The sequence below is a fragment of the Drosophila novamexicana genome, unplaced genomic scaffold, assembly GCF_003285875.2.
Source record: "Drosophila novamexicana strain 15010-1031.04,08,12 unplaced genomic scaffold, DnovRS2.1 tig00004555-arrow-pilon, whole genome shotgun sequence".
In the NCBI taxonomy this organism is placed as follows: Eukaryota; Metazoa; Arthropoda; class Insecta; order Diptera; family Drosophilidae; genus Drosophila; species Drosophila novamexicana.
The window spans coordinates 1,724,482-1,745,966 of NW_020825052.1; the positions used below are offsets into that span (position 1 = coordinate 1,724,482).

Genomic DNA, 21,485 nt, shown 5'->3' on the forward strand with positions numbered 1-21,485 from the left:
AAGGGAAAAATAAGCTTTTTACAAAGTAAACATTTAAAAAAGTACATGTACGATTCAAAAATTTAGTTTAGCCTATCTAACCATCGATTAATAAGTTTTGCATTGTCGTTGCGAAATATTGTTTGTGTATGCCGAATAATATCTCCAGGGCTGGAAAAGACTTAAATTTGCGTATGCAAGTTAGTTTTCGGTATTCTTTTTGTATTGGAGTACCCTTATTTTGCGTTCTTGTTATTGTAATCAGTTGGGGCACATTGGTACAATTTCCAGCTGCTTTTCGTAACAGATGTGTTTTTTATATATTTATTTTAATTAAAGTGTGAGATTTTTAAGTATAGCATAGATTTTTGTGCGTCTTGCAACGCAAACACCGGGCCTTATGATGGGCTCCAAAGATAAATCAAAGTTCAAGATATTTCTAAAGAAACCACCAGGTAAGCAAAAGCGAAGTGAATCCGTTCATTTCTTGCAAACAATTGCTTTATTTATCTGCATATCTCTAGGAAATGCCGTCGAGCGTACATTGCGTCAAGAGTTTGAGCTGGAGTTGCGGCCAGAGCAGCCAATTGCCCAGCGCTGTAAAATGCTTAAGGAATTGGGCGACATGCATTTGCAGAACATTACCTTGGACGAAGTAAGAGGGCGGCACTGCTCTTCGCCACTTCAGCATTCTAATTGTGTTTCTCTTATCCATGCAGACCTATATAACCAAGCTATGGCATCTGACCAACGATCTCATTGTGCCCAACAAACCGGCTGAAACACGGCAGATTGCATTGAGCTTTTATAAGCGGCTCATTTCTACGCAATACAAAAACTTGACGCTAATGCGTGAAAAGTTCTTTCTTGTTATACAGAATCATGAGGCGCACGAGGATCTGCGTCATCTCCTGGAACTGCTCGACACCCTCACAGAAAACGGCAAGGATATTACCAATTTCGAGGAGAAGGTATCCGACGACAGTCGATATAATATATATATAGTAATATTGTTAATTATCTGTCACAGATTGGCAAATTTATGCTGCTCTGGATACCGGCCATCGCAGACGCCAATTTGCTGTGCCCCTTCTTAGACATGATGATTAATCTTATCAAGTTTAATGCAGCACACCTGGACAAAGACATACTCGTGGGAATAGTGCAGTGGGTGGCATTTGACTTCCACCTTAAACTGAATCGACTGATTGGATTTGTATATTTGTGTTCTTTTCAGAAATGCTTGCGACTTGAGCTGCACTGTGGCCAACGATGATATCGGACTGCAATGCTTGACGGTTTTGGAGATGGTCATCGGATATACAATTTTCCCCAGCGAGCCGCTTCACCAGTGTATTGTTACACTCTGCCGCACCGTCAACAATTCGAAATATTGCCAAGCATCGTTCAAGGTATGTCAACACTTTTAATTACTTATTAAAAAAAAGGGCTGTTGATTCTTAAAAAAGGGCCGCAAACCCAAGAAAGTGGTCGCACGGCCCATCTGCTTCTAGCTTCACTTTGTGTAGCTTGTTTTCCACATCCACAAACTCGAAATTTTGGTTGAAGCAATGCTTTGTGTTATATTTTCTAAATGGTTATAAAATAATTAAATATTGTCCGTTTAACTAAAAAGTCTAAATTTGATCTCTACCCAAAAATGGCATCAACCAGGTTATTTATGCTTTGGGGCTGAGACCTTCTTCAAAAGTGTTTTATTCTTGACCAAAACATTTCAGTTCGGGCTTCGGTTTGATTGGTTTTCGGGCACTTCAGTCCAAGTAAGATATCGCCACGTAGTTTTAAACTAACAGAAATTTTGATGACAACTTGTTGCCGATCACATCAAATGCTGGCTTATTGCTATTCAACTTCTGTGCCGGCTTGCTGCTGTTGACTTCCTTTGTCGTGGCAGGTGAAGCAGTTGTCATAGGTTCCGTGCCAGTGCTTTGCTTGAGGCACTGGAAATTTTTATCAATTGTACAATAGCGCGATACCAGATCGAAATACTGGCCTTTGGGGCAACTCAATTCGATGGCCCGGCTGCCGATGCACACAAAATACCGACTGCAGTCCTGAGTGTGCGGCACCAATCGGCTACCTTCCCTGTCACACTCCTGCAATGTCTCGCCCAGCAGAGGCGCTGGTTCTTCGGGCTTGCATACACCCCTCGTATCCAGCAGGCAGCTATTCACGCTAAGCTCATAATAGTAACCCTGCGGACACTGCTGCAGCACGGCCTGGCCCTCTGTACAGCGATAGTAGCTGCGACAGTCCTCCAGATTGGCCAGCGGAGCATGCTCCGGCAGTATGCAGCTGCACTGATGAGACGGCGTTATGGCCACCGGCAGGCAGGCGTGTCGCTCGGCGTCAAAGTAGTGTCCGTACGGGCACTTGACAAGGGCGAGCTCTCCGCGATTCGAGCAACGCTCAAAGCGCGTACAATCGCCCAGCAGGCGTTGCACGTTGTTGAGGCCGGTTGCATTGCAGGTTCTGGTGACAGGTTGGGAACATGCGCCCCTTATGCAGCGTTGCTCATAGCTGCTAAAGTGGTAACCCGCTTCACATCTTAATTCCTGATAGCTTCTGTTGTGGTCCTTTCTACCCGTGCACACATAGAATCTGTCACAATGTTGTTCATCCGGCAATAGAGTCCACACCAGCGCATTGCGGCACAGCCTTTCGATGGGCAAGAGGTCGCTTCGAGAAGTGGCTTTAATAGTTACCAAATGCAGCAGTAGGACTATGATCAGTTGTTGCAGTTCTGAAACGTAGACAAGTTTTCGATAAGGAATCTTTCTCTCTATCCCTGATATTTGAATGGAATGTAATCCGAAATCGAAGTGCGACCCATACGACTTACTGCTCTTCATCTGTGATCTGTGTATTCAAAATTGTATGTCTGGAGAATTGAATGGAATGCCTCGCAGCTTTGATGTCGGCTCTACTTTTATTGTACTAGATGGGCTATGAATTTATCAGTTCATTTCCGATGGAAACCTGGTAACATAAGGGTTACAATTTGTTTCCTTATGCTAATGAAATTCTGATTGTTAGTCAACGTTTTCTTACGCCTTATCTGATCCGTTTGGGTGTTTACAATTTCGTATCTAGCGTCAAACGGGTTGATAATTAATCAGCGTAAACAACAAAATAAATGAAAGAATTCCCCAATGATTGCCGACTCCCAAAATGTGTATCATCATGCACAAGATAATGTGATCATACTATCATCTGGGTCGAGAATATGATTCACTTTTAAACTTTACATTGCCCCAAAAGCAATTGAAATGCATTGACTAAACAGTCTAATAATGCTCCCATCTAAAATCTAAAACGTATTTCAATTTTTTCAAAGTTAAAGATCTAAATAAATGAATCGAATTTAAATGCTAATCGGGTTAGGTCTTAGTCTATATATATATTTATATATATATAAATGACATATATCAAATTCATATTGAAACTAAATTTATAAATTTTCTTTTACCGAGACCGGGTCTATATGCATTTCAAGCTAGCGAATTGTTTACTTCTTACTAAGTCAGCAACGTTTCAAGCGTAATAACAGCTAATTAAATCCTTGGGCATGCAGCGCAGGCCATCGAACCCACGTTGGGCAATCTTGAAGACGGTCGCCCGAGTGCCGTATTCCATGGCATCGCGCAATGACATTTTGTTGCCTTGCATGGCATAAATGAAAGCGCCGACGAAAGTCTCGTGCTCGCCAATGGTGTCCAGAATTTCTGGCGGCTTGTGACCGCCCACTTTGAAGTAGGTGTTATCAGGACCCAAACAACTGGCGCCCTCTTCGTAGTTATCGTATATTAGACAAGGCTCGCGCTCTCCATTTTCGCATTTAGCTGTGTCTAGTTGTGGCTGATCTTCGGTTATATAGGGACTCTTCTTGGGCTGCATTGCCTGCCAGCGCTTGCGTGCCACCTGCATGCGTTCACGCACTGCCCACACAGTTTCTCGACCGTTCATATAGCCGTTTTTCTTCTTGACCCGCTTACGTATAAGCACATAGTTCGCCAAGTCGGCCACGAGAAGGCTAAGTGGTTTCATATCGGCCAGATCGACGGACAACAGAATGTCCTCGTCCGGACTGCGTGCATTGTAGTCGTGCACAGCGCGAATCATGCGCAGCGTTTCCCTGTTGTTCCTCGCTTCAAAGTGTATCCAGGAGTATTTGCGATAGTCAACGGCGCCCACAAACTGCTGATAGGTGAGCTCGTGGTCTCGGTTCGTGTACTCGACAATGGTGCGCGTCTGCTTGCCGCGCACAGCGACGATTGCGCGATGCGGCGGCTGCTGGGCCGAACGCGGGCAGTTGGAAATGTCAATGCCCATGGCCTGAAAACTGGTCGGAATGCTCTCGAAAGCGGGCGCGCTGCTCAAAAGGCCAAGGAACTCACAGTCGGTGCCCAGACGCCTCAGAACGCAACACGTATTGGTAGCATAGCCGCCGGGTCGCCAGAAACCCTCAGTGGTGCGCTCTTTGGTGCCGGGAATAGGATGTTCATTGCATATAGTGATAACATCCAATGCACATCGGCCTACCACAAGGACACGCCGCGGCGGTGGTGGAGGAGGTGGTGGCGGCTCTCGCGGCAGATATCGCACCTTCTTGACCGTTATGAACTCCCTGACAATCTGTTTCTTCATGATTTTTAAGATTTTATTATTGAATTTCCAAGCTGTGCCAAATAATATGTGACGTACAAAATAACTTGATCAACTGACACTTTTCAAGTTTTTCACATAACAAGAAAGACATAAGAAGTGCTTCTTTACATATAATAAAGTAGTCCAACTTGATAAGGTTGTTGAAGATATCTTAAAAAACAAAAAGGCAATAAATATCGCCTAGTCGAGATTCCTTAGACTTTATCTGTATGTTAATATTATATATATATATATAGATCATGAAGAATCTGTTGGGCACCCAGCTTGGCTATGGCTCGATGAAATTGATGTGCAACATACTCAACGATAAGGGTCAATATGAGGATGCACAACTGTTGCGTGGAGCGGTCTTTCATCTCAACATGAACATCTTTGGCTCGACTATCATTTTTCAGGTATCTCCGATGATTTATGCAACAAATGTGCTAATGGGCTTCCGGAATGTGAGTAAAAGAGAATCTATTAACACTGCTCAATAAGTTTTAATTAATTATTAAATTATTCTAGGCATTGGATAGCCACGAGGTGATTGTGACCTATGAGGTAATTCTCAGTGTGCGGATGGTGATTAGCAAATATAAGCTGTCCGAGATAATATGGGATCTGATCTGTGATATTATGTCGGCGATTGTGGACAATATTGAGGAATATGGTGCGTATTGTGCTGACCGCTGTGCTCCCTGCTTAATGAATCCAATCTTGCAGAGCGTTTGGGTGTTAATAAGGATCGCCTGTGTCACTTACAAATTAATTTCCACGAAAATATTGATTGCATTGAGAAGTTGCTTCAAGATGATCGCGCACAAATACTTTGCAATGTGGATCGTATTTATGATCTCATCGAGCGGGTCGCTGATCGCCGCTCGGAGGCCTCTGTGCTGGCCCTGATCGACTATCGAACTCGTCGCTTGACTGCCACGCGACCGGAATGGCTTTTGGGCTTGACCCAGTTCGTGCACCGATACTATCGCATGTCCAATGTGAATGTGCGCATCAAAACTATCGATGCGCTGGTGCAGATCATGAACCAGAATCGTTACAGCTATGAGGAAGAGATACTGGATCGCGTTGTTGTGCCACAGCTGGCGCAAATCCATCAAGAGCCCAGCGTGCAGGTACGCACGACGGTGGCTCGTGCGCTCTCTAACTTTGCAGCACATTGTGATTCAAAACGATGCTTGGAGCTGTTAGACATATTGGAGGCGCTCATCAATCGACCGTTCGAACAGATGCGTCAAGTTGCAACAGAGGCGAACACATCAGAGGCGGGCAACAGCATTATTATAAAGACTGAGTCAGAGATTGGCGATATTATAGCTGCCATCGATGGGCTTGTTGAGGTGTTTGAAATTAAGCTACATCGCCTGCCTGCCGCTCATGCTATTAAGATATTCAATATTTTGACCGATCATCTGGAGCTGCACTACGACCGGCCAAAGGTCTTTGAACGGGCACGCATTGTTCGCCTTAAGGTGAGTGGAAGGATAATAACTACATTTTTGCTATATCTCTAACCTCGTATATAATTACATTAAAGATATTCAACTGGATGCTCAAGGCACGTGCCAATGCCTCCTATCACATTGGCTATCCTGACAGCAGCACCGAAACCCTGAAGTTTAGCCACTATTTGGGCATCGACTCGCCATTGCCACCGCAAACGCAAACCACAACAATTTCAATACGACACGCCTGTAATCTGATTGTGCGCTGTCTGGAGCATGACTCTGATTACCAAGTTTTTCAGCTGGTCATCAGGGAGCTACCCAAAGTGCTCCAAAACAAGGCACTTATACAGGGCAACGATATTGAAAAGCTGGCCAGTACATTATTAAAAAAAATCAATGTCACCGAAAGCAAGGAAAGGTTTAATCGACCCACCGATGAGTTCCAAGGTCTTGTGATGCCCGCAATAGCATCCCTGGTCATTTATCACGAGTGCTTGCAGCCGCAACACCACTTAAGCATCATTACGGCCCTGAACTCCCGCATACCAGGCATGGCCAGTATCTGCATCAATACAATGACTATTCTGATATTGGAGACGCCCGAAGCCCTTATGCGCAAGCTTCCAGACGTTCTACTTGAAATCAGCAAGGTGTCCGATACGAACGCGGTGGCCATACCAGTTTTGGAGTTTTTATCCCGTGAGTGTATCTGTTTTAGCCTATTCCTATGAAGCAGGAGGATATTTTGTCAAACCAGCTGGCAAATTTACCAGACTGAACAAATACTTTAGTATAAACGGCCCCATAAAGCGGGTTTGTCTACTGAAACAAACGATTTTAGAAATGATCACCTCTTGTTCATCCTAAATAATTTAACCGAGGATATTTTGTAAATGTTTAGTTTCGTCTTGCTACCCTTTTTTTAACCTATTTGTTTTCTGTTTGATCGACAGTTTTGATCCATCTATCGAACAAGCTGTTTACGAACTTTACCCCCCAGCAAAACATGTATGTGTTTGCCATATCGCTGCCATACACAAAGCCGCACAGATACGACCACTATACCGTATCACTGGCTCATCATGTGATTGCGGGCTGGTTTCTTAAGTGCAAGCTCGAACTGCGCAAAAATTATGTTGGCTACATTAAATCGGTAGGTGAATGCCTTGACACAAAACCATTTGGCACAAATAATTGATCAATTGATTTGCTTGTCCAAGCAGTCCATGCAGTCGAATGCCAAGATGCTCAATAATGATGTAGGCAACTCGAATGAAGATTCCACCAGTCGCAAGCGTAGTACCAGTCTAACGGAGCGAGGCAGTCGGAATACCGCGACCACCCGCAACGACTCCGAGATGCGTCTGCTGATAAACGACACGCTACGCGATTTTCATGCCGAGTTGGCTGAGACATGCTTTGATTTTTTAGCCCGACACACATTTTCGCCGTGCCCCTCCTTACCTAAGCGGTGAGTGTGAAATTTTGTAGTCTATGATTAATTTTATTTATAAATATTTTGTTTGCAGCCTGCCGGCCGTTGAGTATCTGCTGAAGGATGGTGTCTCGCAGACGTGGTTGGTGGGCCACAATTTGGTCACAATTACCACATCGGGCTGCCCATCGGGACCTACGCGGAACGGCCTTTGCGAACGCTGTGCGCAACTAGGCAAAGCTCCTAGTATCAGTCTAAACTCGAAGAGTCTTAACGATGCCACACAGCAGCCGCCTATGTCGCCGGAGCGGGAACGCCGCTACACTAAATTGAGTTTGCAGCACAGCAGCGGCAATGAGAGCGCCGGCAGCACAGATCATACAACGTCCTCGTCTACATCGAATTCGGCAGCCACCGCGCATCCGCATCGGCAAATCTCAAACAGTTCAACGGTCTCGCTGGACGCATACTCGCGACGCGGCTCCAATCCGGAAGCTTCGGGTGCCAGTAACCTAGTCGAGGGCTCGCACACAGGCAGCAACACATCCCTATTGGGCAATTCCCTATCCCTGTCAACGGCCAGCGTGGGTCCGTCGCCGCAGTCGGCTTCAATTGTGCAGCAGCCAGTTTGTGTGCGTGCGTGCACTGGCTGGGCCGAGGTCTATATAAGACGTCCAACGGGCAACATTTCATGGATAACGCGCCTTCAGAATCCCATCGCTAACGATTGCTTTGGTCAGGATATGCCCTTCAATAGCATGGTTTCACTGTTTTTACCCACTGCCTATGGCGGAGTCTTCGGCCCGGACAACCCCATGCAGCCGCTACCGATGCAGCAGCAGCCACAAACACAGCCACAGCCGGAAATTCAGCCAATGCCAAAAACAGAACCAGAGCCTACACCAGCTGCGGTTCCAGCAGCTACCGAAATGCGCAACCGAATGGTGGCCAAGGCGCGCGCACTGCAGCGACAAGAGGAGGTTCACTCCGTTAGCAACGCAGGCGGCGGCACAGCGGCCATTGACATTCCACGCCTAGCTGCCGCTGCCAAACGAGGCAAGGAAGCGGCGCTCAGTGGCAGCGTCAGTGATGGTGAGGCCGATGACGAAGCATTGGCCTTTGGTGATGGCCAATCTCGAGCTCGCAATCCGGTGCGACGTGTTAACTCCAGTCCGGAGATGAGCTCCAGCTGGCGGCAGGCGTTCCTAGCCGCAAAACCGGCGCCGCTCTCTCAAGAGCCGGCGGCCGTTAAAGCACCCTTCGACGAGCCGCACCTTCTGTCGAAGAAAAAGACCGTTCAGTACAGCACCAAAGACATGCGTGTCAGCTGCGAGGCTATACCCGAGGAGATAGCTGGTTCGACGCCGCCGCAATCAGCGCAGGCATTAAAATTTCCGTTGCAACCGGCGGCTGGCACGCTGCCTCCGAAACAGCACTCGGCCGATAATGTCAGCAGCCAGGTGACGGGCAGCGGTGTTCAACCGGGCATGGTGCAGACCTCAGCGTCAGCATCCTCTCTGAAGCTGGGCGCCGTTGGTAAGCCACCCTTGTCACCTCAGGGGCCAGGACAGGCAGTAGTCGTAACCAAGCATCTGCCGGCATCAACTGTTAGCCAGATAGCAAGCTATGCCGTCGGATCGGTCCTGGGCCTAGCCAAGTCAAACAGCAGCGGCAATGGCAGCAACGGAGTCGTCGCTGGCGGATCAGACTATAACAATGGTGGCGGAGACATGATGCGTGGTCGCTCTAAAACAATATCGGTTGTGCGCGAGGTGAACAATGGTAAAGCGCGACCACCGCCGGCTAGCAGCTTTCGCAGCTTTGGCGCCACCAAGCCATCGACCAGTGCCAAGCTGTGCATGAATCCCAGCTTTGTTTTTCTACAGCTGTACAGCACTGGCCAGCTGGGGGTGACGGAGACGCCGCTTAAGGTGGGCCCAGAGCAGTCGAGTGCATTGGCGCTGCTCGATCTTGTGCCACCATTTGAGACACACAGGATCGGCGTGCTTTATGTGGGTCGGAATCAGTGTAACAACGAGGTGGAGATCTTGCGCAATTCCCACGGTAGCACACGTTACGTGGAATTTCTAAGGAGCATTGGCACATTGGTCGGTCTAAAGGAAGCCGAACAGAATAACTTATTTATTGGACTGGACAAGAGTGGAGCAGACGGCAAATTTGCCTACATCTGGAAGGATGACATACTGCAGGTGGGCATAAATTAATTCCAATTAATTTAAGAACATAAATTTATTACGTTTTGTACGTTTTCAGGTTACTTTCCATGTGGCTACATTGATGCCCACAAATCTACAGGATGATCCCAACTGCAATGAAAAGAAAAAGCATATTGGCAACGACTTTGTGAAAATCATTTACAACGAAAGCGGCGAGGAATATAATCTAACAACGATATCGGTATGTCGAGCTAATCGATATGAATCTGACAAAATTTAATTTTTATTCTTTGAAGGGCCACTTTAACTATGCGTGTGTGATCGTTGAACCGTTGGAGCTTAACTCGAATCGAGTGTATGTCAAGGCACGCTCAGAGATCTCCAAGTTCGTCTGCCATTCAGAACCGCGAATAGTCTCTGATCGTAGCGCACCCATACTAGCCCGACAAATGGCGCTGCATGCAAATGTGAGGAAACATAAAACTTATCGTAATTTTCGGCATGCCGAATATTTAATACCCTGCAGATAGTTTGTACGGAATGCAGTACGGAGCCCACCTGATATAGTGGACCTTTTCAGACGGCTCTGACACTAAAATAGGGGTCTATAGAGTTTCATGATGATAGCTTTAAATCTTGCCGACAATTTTCATAAAAAACTGACATTGTGGATACGGATTTATATGCTTTCTGAGCTCGAAGATGGATCCCTTTATGTCTTGCAAATAATCTCTGCCAGGGTATAACAAGGCATATGTTTAAAAATTATTTGCATACATATGTTTATTGTACACAAAAACTATAGGTTACTATATAATTCGATTCCAACATGTGTCCCGTTGCAGCTGGCTTCACTTGTCTACCAAAGCGTGGAGAATACGAATCCATATGCATCCAATTGGCTGGAGAGAATGCGCAAACTGAAGCGTTTGCGCTCGCAGGTTTAACTAAATTAAAAGATAAAAATGAATAATTCAAAATTAAAAATATTTTTATTTTTGTTTCAGCTTATTGAAAATCAAAAAAAGCAACAACAACAACAACAGCAAAAAAGTGGCAGCGCGTCCAGCGGCATTGGAATCGCCTCCTCATCGACCGCAAGCACAGATGTGGAGGATCAGCGAGCAGATTTTACCAAATTCACATAGGCACTGGACAGAGTCAAAACTATTGCAATAGGATGTTTCTTATAAGATGACTCATGTCAATAAGCTACAATATATTTGTCGACAAGGATAAAGCGTCTTAGTTGAATGGCAATTATTGAATATTCTTGGAATTCTATAGTTGTCTTATGCCTTTAGAGCTTCGGTTCCAACTTTATGTTTCCTTTTTCCTCCTACATATGTATAACATTAGCATGCACATATTTAATAACTATATTTTATTTTTGTTTAAATTTAATTAATATACGACTCTGTCGCGTTGCTATATGTTCACCCAGTTCTAAGCTTGTCATACTTTTGGAGTTCTGCAATGTGATCGTATCCATAGTCGGTGATCTTATGCCCGGCCACCCGGTTAGCGAAACTCACAGCATCCTTTAAGCTTTGCTTCATCACAGATGTGGCGTATATGAATCCGGCCATGAAGCTGTCACCGGCACCGAGCGTATCCACGATACGGTCGGGCGAGTAGGCCGCCACCATGGAGCATTCTTTTGAGGCGGCATCCAGACAAGCAGCACCAGTGCTGCCCCACGGGCAAATTATACACGGACAGTTTGATTCCAAGTTGCGAGCCAGCTCATTGCATGTTTCCTGGGCAGTTCTCCAGCCCTGCTGGTTGGCGAGCTCTTTGGAAAACACAACATAGTCACAAAGAGCGCACATTGGAAGATTCTGCTCATACAATGTCTCAAAATCTAATGAGATGGTAATGTGCTCGTTATGAGTTCTATTGTGCTCCTGCACGGATCTTATCATTTTGATTGTTTCATTGGCGTTGCGCGCCTCAAAGTGCACCCAGCCATAGCGATCGAGATCGATTTTGCTGAAGTCCTCCCACGTCACATAAGGATAGTTCTTATTGCAGTGGACAATTGTGCGCGAACCCGTGCCCTGGACAATTATTACCGATGAGAAGGGCGGATCTTTATCCGTCTTGGGACAGTGTTGTACATCAATGCCACGCTGCTCCAAATCCTGCAGCAGCACACGGAACCCGTCTGATTGGCTAAGCATGCCAAAGAACTCGACATTGGCGCCCAGTAGCCGCAGCACGGTGCTAACATTAGAGGCATTCCCGCCACGCTGCCAAAATCCGTCGCGGCATCGTCGATCAGTGTCCTCCTTGGGAAAACTTTCGTTGATTGTGACAAAGTCAATTACCGTGCAGCCCACGCAGAGCACTGGCTTCGCTGTGGCCATTCCGAGTCAACTGGAACAGTTGAAAGACGATTTAATCTATAGATTTCAATTGAATTTTTTAATACAATCTAATCGAATTGACACGCACACACATGCATACATTAACACACAAATGCGCATGTGTATATGAATGTGGACTTACATATTTTTGCTTATCACAATTTCGCGACTTAAACGAAGAGCATATGTATGCGTACGTACATCATTTTAATTATAACCCCGATGAAAAATACATATATAAAAAACTAATAATGTTCAACTTTCGTATATAATATATACGTTGGAAACCGATTACAGACCGATTACGCTGCGATCTTATTCTTGTCGATAAAAAAACTAAGCCGAGGAAAATCTATTTAATGCATCTCACTTGGGAATGCCCTGTAAACACACAAGCTCGCGCCGACACACTTGCATGGATGCATATGCACACACACACACGCTTAAGGCTAGCCAGCAGTGACTCTCAGAGAGCGTAACGTCACACGCTACGAATGTTTCGCCGAAAGAGAACGACGAAGTATGGACATGCGCACTGCGTCACCTTGTTTAATGCTCTCCATGCTTCCAGCTGTGGAGGTGCCTGTCGATCAGTTAACCGCTAGTCACCCGCGCGCGCGGTGTTCATTAGTTGCGTCGTTGCGCGTTGTTAATAGAAAATTCGCATCGTGCCAAAGTGCTTCCTTTATTTTCGCAACTGGCGTAGTGTAAATTAAGGTGCCATATATGATAAATGAATCTAAAACACAATAGTGATTGTGACAATAAGCCGGTTGGTAAGTGAAAACATAAAAAAAAGGAAAAGTTTGGGTTGCTTTAGCGACAATGTGTGTGGCAGCAGGGGAACCGGCAAACAAGTGATGACAAATGTGAACACAGCTGTATATACATACATACACACATGTGTGCATAAATACATATGTAAATAATACTGTGTTCCAACATAATTCAACAATTAATTAAAAATAAAATTTTATATGCTCTAAAAGCTGGTATGTTGAGCATTTATGCACATACATATGTATGTGTGCGAGCACATAATTACATACATACATAAATAACGAACGAAAACGAGTTAAAAATGATGAGCGTGCTTACGTTGCGTCGCCACAGTGAGAGCGCGGGCAGGAGAGCAGCGCGCAAAGAAATTTGTGCGTTAAAGAGAACGGAAGAGAGAGAGAATGCACGCTCGACTGTCAGCTGGTTGTCAAGTTGCGCAAGTGGCCACGCAATATTGTGTGCATAGCACTCAGAAATACATAAACACTTACATACATACATAATGGCATCGATGTACATACATTTCCAATATGTACATACCCACGAGTGTGTATTAAAATGTATTTGTATTCTTAAATAATAGTTTTTGCGACTTTGTTTACATCTACGCCGCGAACTTGACAAAGATCCAAAGCTAACCCAGAATACATGCATACGCTTTTACGTACATTTGTATGCGCATACGTACATACATACATACATACATACATACATACTTACATTGAATTCAAAGAGCAAATTTCGGGTCTGCGACAAGGCACGGTTCGAAAAACTCGTGCGTTCCTGTTTTTTGTTGCAATAATATGCGAATGTTAATTCAAAATATAAACAAATGAATCAAAACACATACGAAACAACAATAACAATAAGGAAAAGATAGCCAAGCACACACAAAATGAACTCAAAGTGAATTCAAAAACCGATAAGACCAACTCTTAAGTCGTTTTATAGATCTCATATACATGAGGAATATAAGGAAAAAATGCACAGTGAAAACTCTACTTGCAGAGCGAATATATCTTTTGTTCGGATCAATTTTTCCAGCCCAATCACTTCTATTTCTCTGTCAGGCAAAGTGCACGATCTTGTAGCTATATTCGGTGCTTATATTAAAAATAATAGGTATTATTAATTAACTTTATACTCTGAGGTATACGAATTATAGTATCTTCAATATTATATATATAGCTGTCATAGAAAAGATCGGTTAAAAATTAACTTCTTATATGAGATATATGTATTTGTTTCCCAAGATTTCCTGACCAATCATCACATTTACGAGTTTAAGTGTGTTCCTTAGAAGAATCGGCCTAAAACCTGATTTTTGCAATGGCTTTCTTTAGATATATTGACCGATCTCGGCCACTAAGAGCTTTACTTTTATCTTGACCTATGCCTATATAAACCAAACTTTATTCAAAAGTCTAATATTTTTCTAAGAGTGTGTATAATCTTCGGCTTGTCAGTTGTATTTTAAAGATCAATTTGCTTGCCAGTATGAATACTAAATTCAACTTTGTATAAAGCTCGAATACCTTTGTACCTTTACGCAGTAAGTGTCATTAGGTAAATTTTAAAATGAATACCCATCAACAGTCAGACAGTCGGACAGCCAGTCAGTCAGCCAGTGTCAATATCTCGTGTCGAAACGACAACAACAAAAACAACAACAACAACAACGTTTCGTTAATTAAAACCGCAAACTGGTTTTGGTATAAGATCAATATGCACAGCAAGTTGTAAAATAATACTTACACGGATCTATGCAATAATATCAGATGCGTGCAGAGTGAAAATATGAAAGATGCACTTTCTTTGCATTGCCGAATTCGAAATACCCTTGCGAGCATGTGTGTATTTGGCTTAGAGTCGGTTTAAAGCCCTAAACATTGTATACTTGAATTCATGAGAATCTCATAGAAAGGCGTCAGTTAAGTGTGTGAGGTAGGTGCAAAGAGTGATTGAGTAAAAGTAGGTACTATAAAAATTTTTATTGAGATGTAAAACATCTTTTTGAAATAGTTTTGGCTAATAAGACCTTCCGCTAGGAATTAATTTACTGAGCTATATTTAAACATAAATACATCGGTTTTAAATGTAATTTTTAAGAATCGCTTGCAAATTGTGAAGTTGTTTTAGGAGTTTTTAAGAGGAGATCGTATCAATAATGAATATGTGTGTGCATTGAACATGCTAAATTATATCTTGTTTGACGCTTTCGTCTGAGTGAAATACTTTTTTACTATACTGATATCAAATTCGGACCTTAACCAGGTAACTAAAATGGCATATTGCCAGGCACGCCGACAAGTGCATTTGTGTGTGACTTTTTCAAATCTTATCACACTGTTAACTGTTGTTTTTGAGCTTTACTGGGCAAAAAAAAAAAAAACAAAAACGACAAAAAAATAATTGTTTCAGATAACAGTTTGGCTCTTTGTGTTGTTGCTGTCGTAGCTGTCACACCACACTCTATCCCCATTTTTGCGCCGTTTGTCAAAGTCATATCTTGCCTTTTTTTCCAACTGCGACATGATTGGAAGCCCTCGTGTTTAATGATACTCCCGGGAGCTATCAAATGCTTGTAAATGCTTCTATTCTTCGAGGTTATGGGCACAACTCGGATATTTCGCACTGAATTCACTTGCTGCAACCAAGAAATAAAGAGAGCGGGAACAAGAGAGAGAGAGAGAGATCTTTGATCTCTTATTTATCTCCATAGCAGCTTGCATGCATTTAAGTATTATACGAACTGTGGTCGCGATTTTGTGAAGAGTTCCGTTTCAGGAAGTTCTTATGCGTTATCAATAAGCACAAGCTGGTTCATCGCTAACTTCCCTTTAACACAGATAAGTTGAAGAATTGATGCATCATTTCAAAAGAAAGTTGGCGAATCATATAGGCTCCAAAGGCGTCATAAAAATATTGGAATTTCTTGTGGAACCCATTTGAATGTAACATATTCCCAATATATTATTATCAAAAAAGACATTACAGTGCATGTTCGACAACGAGAACTTTCAAATAATTTAAAATCTCGCAAAATATGCATTAAACGGGCTTTATCTAACAAATTTTATTTTTGAAAGCTTTATCATCCGTTATTAAATTGAAAGATTGAACATAATTTGCAAAAGAGCCTTGCGGGTAACTATGGTAAATTTTTAATTTTCGATTTATGAGGCGCCATATTTTTAAGATAACTCTGAAAATCTTTTGTTTCTTGAGTATTTAAAAAGCTTGTAAAATTGTCAGCATTCAATTTGTTTTCTTCAAGAAATAAGAGTTTCAAGTAAATTCGAAAGATCTCAAGAACCGCAAAGGAGTTAAGTACAGGGTATTATAAAGTTTTGCCGCTGAACATAGAGTATTTATTAGTTTTTATTTTCTGTTACTTGCGAGTGGCCTAGAAATAGATTAGACAAGTCACCAAAATGAGATATCATTATCCACATTGGCCAGAAACACTGGAATGCCGATTTATATATTAAAGCACACGGCAGATAAGAGGTATCGCTGCGAAGAGAGTGTTAAACTGGGCTAATAATATACTTACCTGTCATCTATTAATACCTATGTCTCGCTAACTCTCTTTGTGCTTTTTTTGTTGTTCCAGTTAATTGGCAGCAAAATGAATGCCAGCAAAGAGACGAAGAGCGCCGCAAAGGGACAAAAGAAGTTACAAAAGACAAATAAAAAGCAGCAGCAGAAGCAGCAACAGCAACAACAACAACAGCAACAGGCCATTAATGGCAGTAAAAACGGGATCAGTAAACCGGCCACGAATGCAAAAACCAAACCAAGCGATACAAAGCCCAATAATCGCAGCAACAACACCAACAACAACATCAGCAGCAACAACAATAACAACAACAACATGGTGCAAAATAATAACAATTCACAATCTATGATTGGCACAACTCCAGCTACGACGACGCCGAACATTACGCAAAAATTCAAGGAGCAGTACGAGGCGGAGCGGCGCGCCACCATGTCGCAGTTGCCCAGCCTGGATGCGCTGCCCAAAATGGAGCGTACGCATAGCTTTCGCGGCAAACTGTCCCGGTTGTTCAATACGTTGACGGGCAGCAAGGAGAATCTGGCACGCAGCGACGAGGCGAAGGACGAGGCGGGCAAAACGCCGTTCACGTTTACGCGCAGCCGTTCGATGATCTTGCTGCGACGACCCAATCGGCGCAGCTTTATTGAGCCGATGCTGGAGCAGCTGTCGGAGGAGGCGGAGAAGTCGGGTGATCCCATGTCGCCGGCATCGCCGCGCAAGAATTCAATGGCTGAGAGCGGTGCGGGCGATACGTGTTCGCCCATAATGCGACGACGTGCCGATACCGCCAGCTCGATTTCGACGCCGCCGCGACGACAGTCCACTCAGGCGCTGACCTCGACGCCGCTGGAGGAGACGGAGTCGCCCGCGCCGCGCAAGTCCCTGACGCCCGCCGATGCCAGCTACAATCCGCAGCTCAATTTCCAAAAGCGGCGCTCGAGCACGCTCATTGCCTCCTTCAAGAGCACGTTTAGTGGACTGACGGGCAGTGACAATGGCGAGCAGAAAAAGGAGAAAAAGGACAAGAAGGAGAAAAAGGATAAGATGAATCCCAAGTGGAGCGCCTCGCTGCAGTCGCTGCAAGCCATCGACAATATGGTCAGCTATGCCAATATGTCGTTCATTGACTACGACAAGTTCAATGGCTATGAGAAGCAACTGGAACGCCAGCACTCGCTGATGAGCCTGGCCGCAGCTGAGCAGCAGCAGCCGCCCGGCCCAACGCCCCAATTGCCATTGCCAGCCACCGCCAGCAGCCCCTACTACTCGCATTCATCCTCACCCCTCGGTGATGCCAATGGGAGTAGAGGCGCCGCTAGTCTGCCCCTGCCGCGCACGCCCTCCTTCGCCGGCACCTCCCTGGAGAGCACGCCAAAGACCGTGGTGAGGCGTCGCAAGCGCAGCAGCAGCTCCTTGCTCGCACGCCAGCAATCCGCTTCGACTCGCAACAGCAGCCAGAGCTCCTTTAATCTGGACACGGATTTCGAGCACAATTTGGACAGAATGCAAAATGTCTACAGGGAAAGCCTGGACTCGCGCACCCTCGAGCTGCTCAATCAGCGTTCGCGCAACTCCTACATTCAGGACCAGCCAATGCTCTTTGATGCACTCAATCTGGAGGATGGCTCTGCGAATCGGCGCTGTGCGCTCTGCGCTCAGCGTGTCGTCAGGGCCAACAGCTTTAAGCAACAACGGGACACCGTGGATGGGCGCGGGAAGCCCAAAATACAGGTGAGTTTTAGTTTGTACATTGGATTATGTGGGACATGGTTAGGTGGTTTTGTATCCTTTGGAAAGTTTCTTTACATTTTTGCCTTTTGTCCCTTGAGTTATTGAAGCTATTGTATCTGAGTTCCTCTCCAGTTTTCATCTATTCATTCCAACCTCTTTGTTTGGATTTTTAACTTTCTTAACCTTAGATACGAAGAGTTTTCCATATCTCTTTTATATAAAACTAATCTCCAATCGCTTTCCGGTTAATATCATATAGTCAATAATTTTCTTGGGATCATAAAATATTTTTTTAAATACTTAACGATCATGGCTGCAAACCCAAACAAAAGATCGTTGATTCGGTTCTTGGTTTGAACCAGTGCCTCTCCATTAGATTCGGTTCGTGAACTTAGCTTTTGGCTCCATCCCTGGCTCGTCTTTTTATTGAGATGCTAACGTTATTTTTTTGATTTATTTTCAATTGTTAATTAAACAATTCCATTTGTACTTTATAATTGCCCGTTCTACTGAAATTATAGTCCATGTCATACATATTTTCATATAGAGATTGCGGGCTAAATTTGATAACTCCCAAAATTGGAAACTACCAGACACACATATGGTTAGCGAAATCCAATGATTGGGGCTCATAATATTTAGGCTTGAATCAAACCATTTTCGAGTAGCATCTGATAAGGTTCGGGTTTTGGTTCAGAATTCCGGAAATAAATTGAAATCTTTCGATTCAAAATCGGCTTACAGCCTTGACCCAGACATATGAACATGTATACATAGATAATCATACGCTTGTTCATACCTTCATAAATACAAACATAAAATATTTAGTTTTTATGGCAAGCGTGTGACACTTTGAATAATAATTTGGCCCAAAGCTGCAACTGAGCTAGTTCAGGGAAGGTTACAAGAGCTATAAAACGAACCAAGCTATGTTTAGAATTCGTAATAGCTGAATGCCAAATGACAATCCAAATAGGGTAAAGAAATTTCTCAGTTAGATGAAAGTCTTGTTCCTCCTATCGTAGCTATTCGATATTCCAGTCTGTAATCCGTTTAAATATTGAATCGAATGTTTTTGGTTGGTATTGATCTTAAGATCTTGTATTTTGCGTAGTATAATGTTGGAGTGAATCATAAATGATTTGTTCTTTTGTTCGGCCAGCGAACTGGCCTTTGATTAATTGTTATGCGTGTAATTGTAAAATTATAAACGAAACATACAGATTTGGCTTCATAAGTAGGTTATAAACTAATTTGCACTTAGAAATAACTGAAATTGTGTGTGTAGAACAAGAAAAACTTTGTCAGTTATATTCGGCAGTTGCCCCATTTTGTTCAGCCAACTTCCCAGCTTATTGCGTGTAGTCGGTGTCGCCCTTGGAGTAGTGTATGCAGGCCAGCACGGTATCCAGCAGATAGAGTGCGCCCTCGATGACGCACAGCGAGCCCATGGCAATGCCCACCTGTCGCTCCGAATTGACATAGAGGAAACCCTCATCGGACATGTAGCCCTTCCAGTAATGCAGCGCCACGCCGCCAACGGCGATCCACATAAAGGTGCCCACCACATTCATAATGGTGTCGCACAGTTCGCTGAAAGCACATAAATTAAATCCGATTAAACGAATGGTCCGGCAGTTGCAGGATTCCAAGACTTACCCCTTATGCTTTGTGGTGCCGAATAAGTAGGCAATTGTGTGGCATGCCGTGTATATAAAGAAGCCGACCATTACGCCGGAGGCCACAATTTCCGCATCGGCGCTCTTCTCTTCGTTCAGATTCCAAGTGCCGCCAATGCCCAGGAATTCGCCGCCATCGCCCCAGCGATACAGAAATATCACGACCAAGTTGATGATCTGCAAGAATGCGATATTAGTAATACGAATATAGTCCACATCTAACTGGCTAATGAATCAGACCGATTGTAAGCCCAATCGTAACCTTATAATGAGCATTTGTGTGCCCCGCCCTGTGAAAAGCTTTAGCTAAAGCTATTGCGCACTCACGACCCGCACTTTTGATCTTGTGCTTTTCGTATATATGAGTAATATTACTAACAAGTACACCCAACCACTGATAAGGCCGATAAGGCCAACCAGTTAGTCGTCGCATTGCTCAACAATTTTCAAGCGAAATGTTGGAATATTTGTAAGCCAAAACCGCAGGACTTTTGTTCTACAGGCAAACATTTCTTGGCACTTACCAGTTTTAGGGCTTTGATGAAAATCGAACCAATTGTCTCCACAGATACCATTTTCTTTGTCGTTTGTCTTTAATTAACACACACTCAATCTCAATCTCAATCTATATTCGTATTCGTATTCGTATTCGTTACGTTGTCGCTACTCAACTGAATGCTCGACTGATACAAACTGGGGGAAAATAGTCAAAAGAATTTGTAGCTTTTGCAATCTGGGCAGGTGCGAGATAAGATAAAGCCAGCGATAACAGGTGCGTTTCGAAATGGGTTACACTAACCAATTGTATGTTGTTGTGCCTGCGCATGCGTCGGGTCGCTACGCTATCTAATCACAATTGGAATTGTTATCGCTATCGCTTTAGAGCCTAACAAATATCAACATATTTGGCGTATGCTGTATTACTCTGTATTTCTTTTGTAACTCCTGCATTTGTGAGGGCATTAATCATGGCCAACTACAAAGCGACAAACTCGACGCCAAAAAAAGCGTCATTCCATGCGCCGGAAATGGTGCTCATTACGTCATCGTCAACGCGAGCCAGCGCTTGGTTCTTGAGCTTGCGTGATAATGTACGCCGGATTTTCTCACATACTTATAATTTTGTCATAAAGGGGCTTAAATTAATAAATATTATAAACAACAATTCGCATTCATTTTTGCTCAATTTGGGCTAAATGAATACAAATTATATTCAGTTCACTTTGAATATTCAAACTGGTCAATGAATGTATTTAAAATTAGTTCGCTCAATCCCTGAATGACGAGCAGATTGATTTAAAAATAAACAAACACATGTCGTCCAGTCATGGCTTGTATATATATTATTTTTGGGATCGCAGTGAGTATAAATTCCAACTCAAATCCTGGGCTCTTTCAATTGAAAAGAATTTCAATGATTTGTACTCTAAAATGGAATCATTTTTCTGCTTAGCTTGTATAAATATATTTTAAGCTCCCATGCCCATTGATAACACTTTTTTTCTTGGGTCCATTTTGATAAATATTTGGCAACTGCGGAGCGGACCTTCAAATCGATTAACCTTGGCCACACAAAAGCAAGCTGTGCTCTAGAAACTCGTTTCGGTGGCATTGCTATAAATAAAACCAGAAAGAA

At 43.7% G+C, this 21,485-nt stretch overlaps 6 protein-coding genes across 14 annotated transcripts in view; 2 read left to right on the plus strand and 4 right to left on the minus strand.

Moving 5' to 3' along the window:
* Nucleotides 1-78: 78 nt before the first annotated feature.
* On the plus strand, nucleotides 79-10,900 carry LOC115770118 (tuberin). The gene is made up of 16 exons (XM_030715241.1): nucleotides 79-434; nucleotides 504-634; nucleotides 699-950; nucleotides 1,010-1,146; nucleotides 1,217-1,391; nucleotides 4,905-5,111; nucleotides 5,176-5,320; nucleotides 5,374-6,140; nucleotides 6,206-6,815; nucleotides 7,070-7,269; nucleotides 7,340-7,587; nucleotides 7,646-9,761; nucleotides 9,826-9,969; nucleotides 10,025-10,195; nucleotides 10,574-10,669; nucleotides 10,736-10,900. The coding sequence occupies exons 1-16, from the start codon at nucleotides 380-382 to the stop codon at nucleotides 10,874-10,876; spliced, it is 5,595 nt and encodes a 1,864-aa protein (XP_030571101.1). The 5' UTR covers nucleotides 79-379; the 3' UTR covers nucleotides 10,877-10,900.
* LOC115770121 (peritrophin-48) lies at nucleotides 1,597-3,317 on the minus strand. 2 transcript variants are annotated; one of them, XM_030715253.1, is made up of 2 exons: nucleotides 3,052-3,317; nucleotides 1,597-2,979 (listed from the first exon to the last, which is right to left on the minus strand). In XM_030715253.1, the coding sequence occupies exon 2, from the start codon at nucleotides 2,850-2,852 to the stop codon at nucleotides 1,782-1,784; it is 1,071 nt and encodes a 356-aa protein (XP_030571113.1). In that variant the 5' UTR covers nucleotides 2,853-2,979; nucleotides 3,052-3,317; the 3' UTR covers nucleotides 1,597-1,781. The 2 variants fall into 2 exon arrangements, with proteins under 2 accessions (XP_030571113.1, XP_030571114.1); XM_030715254.1 differs by having other exon boundaries at nucleotides 1,597-2,743; nucleotides 2,843-3,317.
* LOC115770120 (ketohexokinase) lies at nucleotides 3,427-4,710 on the minus strand. Its single transcript, XM_030715251.1, has one exon. The coding sequence runs from the start codon at nucleotides 4,645-4,647 to the stop codon at nucleotides 3,535-3,537; it is 1,113 nt and encodes a 370-aa protein (XP_030571111.1). The 5' UTR covers nucleotides 4,648-4,710; the 3' UTR covers nucleotides 3,427-3,534.
* A 233-nt stretch (nucleotides 10,901-11,133) lies between the features above and the next one.
* Nucleotides 11,134-12,434, minus strand: LOC115770122 (ketohexokinase). Of its 2 annotated transcripts, none has more exons than XM_030715256.1 (2): nucleotides 12,240-12,434; nucleotides 11,134-12,133 (listed from the first exon to the last, which is right to left on the minus strand). In XM_030715256.1, the coding sequence occupies exon 2, from the start codon at nucleotides 12,095-12,097 to the stop codon at nucleotides 11,165-11,167; it is 933 nt and encodes a 310-aa protein (XP_030571116.1). In that variant the 5' UTR covers nucleotides 12,098-12,133; nucleotides 12,240-12,434; the 3' UTR covers nucleotides 11,134-11,164. The 2 variants fall into 2 exon arrangements, with proteins under 2 accessions (XP_030571116.1, XP_030571115.1); XM_030715255.1 differs by having other exon boundaries at nucleotides 11,134-12,107; nucleotides 12,240-12,433.
* Nucleotides 12,435-12,759: 325 nt separating this feature from the next.
* The window catches only part of LOC115770119, a 32,941-nt gene continuing 24,215 nt past the window's right edge, over nucleotides 12,760-21,485 (plus strand). For all 7 annotated transcript variants that reach the window (XR_004018814.1, XM_030715245.1, XM_030715243.1 and 4 more), the window contains exons 1-2: nucleotides 12,760-12,873; nucleotides 16,494-18,170. Coding sequence is in view for 6 of the 7 variants with exons in the window: in XM_030715245.1 (XP_030571105.1) it covers nucleotides 16,509-18,170 (1,662 nt within the window). In the remaining variant the exon portion in view is untranslated. The remainder of the gene's footprint in view (nucleotides 12,874-16,493; nucleotides 18,171-21,485) is intronic.
* Nucleotides 19,259-20,520, minus strand: LOC115770123 (protein snakeskin). Its single transcript, XM_030715257.1, has 3 exons — nucleotides 20,374-20,520; nucleotides 19,830-20,026; nucleotides 19,259-19,763 (listed from the first exon to the last, which is right to left on the minus strand). Exons 1-3 carry the CDS (start codon nucleotides 20,422-20,424, stop codon nucleotides 19,523-19,525), a joined length of 489 nt encoding a protein of 162 aa, XP_030571117.1. The 5' UTR covers nucleotides 20,425-20,520; the 3' UTR covers nucleotides 19,259-19,522.